This window comes from Nansenia antarctica, assembly GCF_963989245.1.
Source record: "Nansenia antarctica genome assembly, chromosome: 14".
Taxonomy (NCBI): Eukaryota; Metazoa; Chordata; class Actinopteri; order Argentiniformes; family Microstomatidae; genus Nansenia; species Nansenia antarctica.
In genome coordinates this window covers 31,853,974-31,856,473 of record NC_137684.1, presented here as the reverse complement: position 1 = coordinate 31,856,473, position 2,500 = coordinate 31,853,974, and the positions used below count along the sequence as shown (strand labels likewise).

Sequence of the window (2,500 nt, the reverse complement as noted above, 5' to 3'; positions counted from 1 at the left end):
AGCAGTTGTAGCGTTGGCTTGTAAAATGTTATCAATTTAATTAGAGCAGTAGGCTATATTAATAACATTAAAAAAAACGTTGTTTTGGATGAACTTCAATTCGCTTTTTAATTAATGAGGGATTGTGGTTTGAATGACCTGGGGGTTTGGAAATACTGACAACCAACTAAGGCTTTCCTCCACACGGCCTGGGGCTGCAGCATGCCTGACATTTCCCTGGGGACAGGCTGGCATTCAGCTCCAGGGCAGAGGGTATTTACATCGGGTTCCTCTCCACACATCTGTAACACCCCCCCCCGTCCCGCCTCCCCCCCAGTTGTGTCGCTGCTCTGAGCTTCAGATGAGCAATGGGAGGAGACAGAACCCAGATTGTCCTCTTAGACGCGTGAGGACCCAGTAAACAAAGAGTCCAAAAGACGTCCTCAGGGAAGCCGGAATGTGGGTTCAGATGACGTCTTTCTAGGACGTCCAGATGACGTCTTTAGGACGTCTTATGGACTACAGAATCTGGACCCACATTCCGGCTTCCCTGAGGACGTCTTTTGGACTGTTTGTTTACTGGGGAGGATGTCCAGAAACATATGAAAGATGAGTCTCCAGTAGCCTATCCCTGTACAGATGTGCCTGTGGCCTCCTCCAATCCTGATCTTAATTGTCTTTCTGGATCCATTTCTGCCTGACTGACTGACTGAACGGTTGATTGACTGGCTGCCTCCGAGGCTGTTCTTACCCTGCCACTCAATGCAGCACTGTGGGACTTGCCCAGTTAAATAAATTCCCTCCAAATCAAACTGACAGAACAACATGGTACCTGCTGGGACTGCAGCAAACATACCTTTTCTCAGCTTCTTAAGTTCATGCTTCATTTACTGTGTTTTTCTGCTACGCTGTTTTGAAATTGCCTTTATGATTTGTTATTTTAATAATTGTTTGTACACATTAGTCTATTTCTTGAATTTGTTCTGTGTTTTAGTAATAGGCTACATTTGAATACTAAGCAAGAATACATTTGAATACTAAGCAAGAGCAGTGTTTTGAGACTTGTTTTTTGAGACCAGGGTTTGTTGGTTGTCCCCCGTGCCAGATTGAAGACCAGGGTGATGGAGCATTCCAAACCGTGGGTCCCAGGCTCTGGAATGCTCTTCCCTTGGATCTTAGATCGGCGGTCTCGGTCGAGGCTTTTAAAAAACAGCTAAAGACTGTCCTGTATAGACTGTCTTCCTGTGTCCTGTTGATATTGTTCACTTGTTGTTTGTTACTTGTTCTTATTTTCACTTGTTTGCCTATTTTAACCTGCTATGATGTTTGCTCTTTTATTATGGGATAGGTGCTATAGAAATACATTTTACTTTCTTACTTGTTTTTCTTTTCTTTTCATGTTGTGAACAGGCGGTTGGAGTCATGCCTGTCCGTGTGATCAGGGACCTGACCGACCCTGGTACCCAGGTCCCCCCCCACCTCACCAGGGTCCCCATCCCCCTCCTCAACCCCGCCTCCGACTGCAGCAACAACTCTGTGAAGGTAGGCCTCCGCCAGGGGACGATGCTACAGTCCACCTCCAATTTATTTTTATCTTTGTCCCTCTGGCATTCTCTCCTCACATCATCAGTGACTGGTTGCTCTCCTCAATTCACCTTTCTCTCTGTAACATATCTGGTTGTAGTTTAGTTTCTCTGTAACATATCTGGTTGTAGTTTCTCTCTGTAACATATCTGGTTGTAGTTTCTCTATGTAACATGGTGTAGTTTCTGTAACATCTATAGTTTCTATCTCTTTCTAGCTCACTGCTTCTCTTCTCCTCTCACTAACTCTCTATCCATGTCCTTCTCTTACACTTCCTCACAGGATCTGCAGTGGATTTCTCTTTTATTTCAAATACATGACTAAGACATGATTGCACAAGGTTCAGTCCTGTGGAATCAATTTACAGCAAACCTGCTGGATGAATAGGCCTTTTGCAGCACGTTTTCTAACATTGATCGATGTTTTGTACCATTTGTCTCTTAAGCATTTGTCCTTTTATTCTACTAGGGCAGAGTGGTGCACAAGGGCTCTTTGTTAAACATGGATGACGACTTCTACATCCTGAAGACCGTTATACAAGGTACTATTCACTATTTACTCCCTCAAAACCTGCCACATCTGTGGCATCGTGCTGTGTGATAAAACTGCACATTTCAGAGAGGCCTTTGTTCGAGTGAAATCTGTAAAAATCAGTTTCCAATTTTTTAAAAAGGAATTCCAAACCCTGGTATTGGGTCATGTAGCTGGCTGTGTGTGTCTCAGCTGGCTGGGCTGTCTGACTCCCTCTGTAAGACATTAAGCCAGAGTGGTTTTATATGTTTATATATTTATATTCTTGTCGAAAAGGGACATGTCTTCTTTGTTGTGATGTTCTATGTGACGCTGAATCTCTGCAGTATGACAAAGCGCTGCTGATCCTGACAGGGTTATCTTACTTAGGCCTGGTTATGCTTAAAATCCATTGAAATATACTGCC

At 43.8% G+C, this 2,500-nt stretch overlaps 1 protein-coding gene across 1 annotated transcript in view; it reads left to right on the top strand.

Moving 5' to 3' along the window:
- Positions 1-1,401: 1,401 nt before the first annotated feature.
- Positions 1,402-2,500, top strand: part of LOC308170080 (protection of telomeres protein 1-like) — a gene marked incomplete at both ends in the record, with an annotated part of 62,273 nt that continues 61,174 nt past the window's right edge. The window contains 2 exons of the mRNA XM_080544812.1: positions 1,402-1,521; positions 2,032-2,157. Of these exons, the coding sequence (XP_080400938.1) occupies positions 1,402-1,521; positions 2,032-2,157 (246 nt within the window). The remainder of the gene's footprint in view (positions 1,522-2,031; positions 2,158-2,500) is intronic.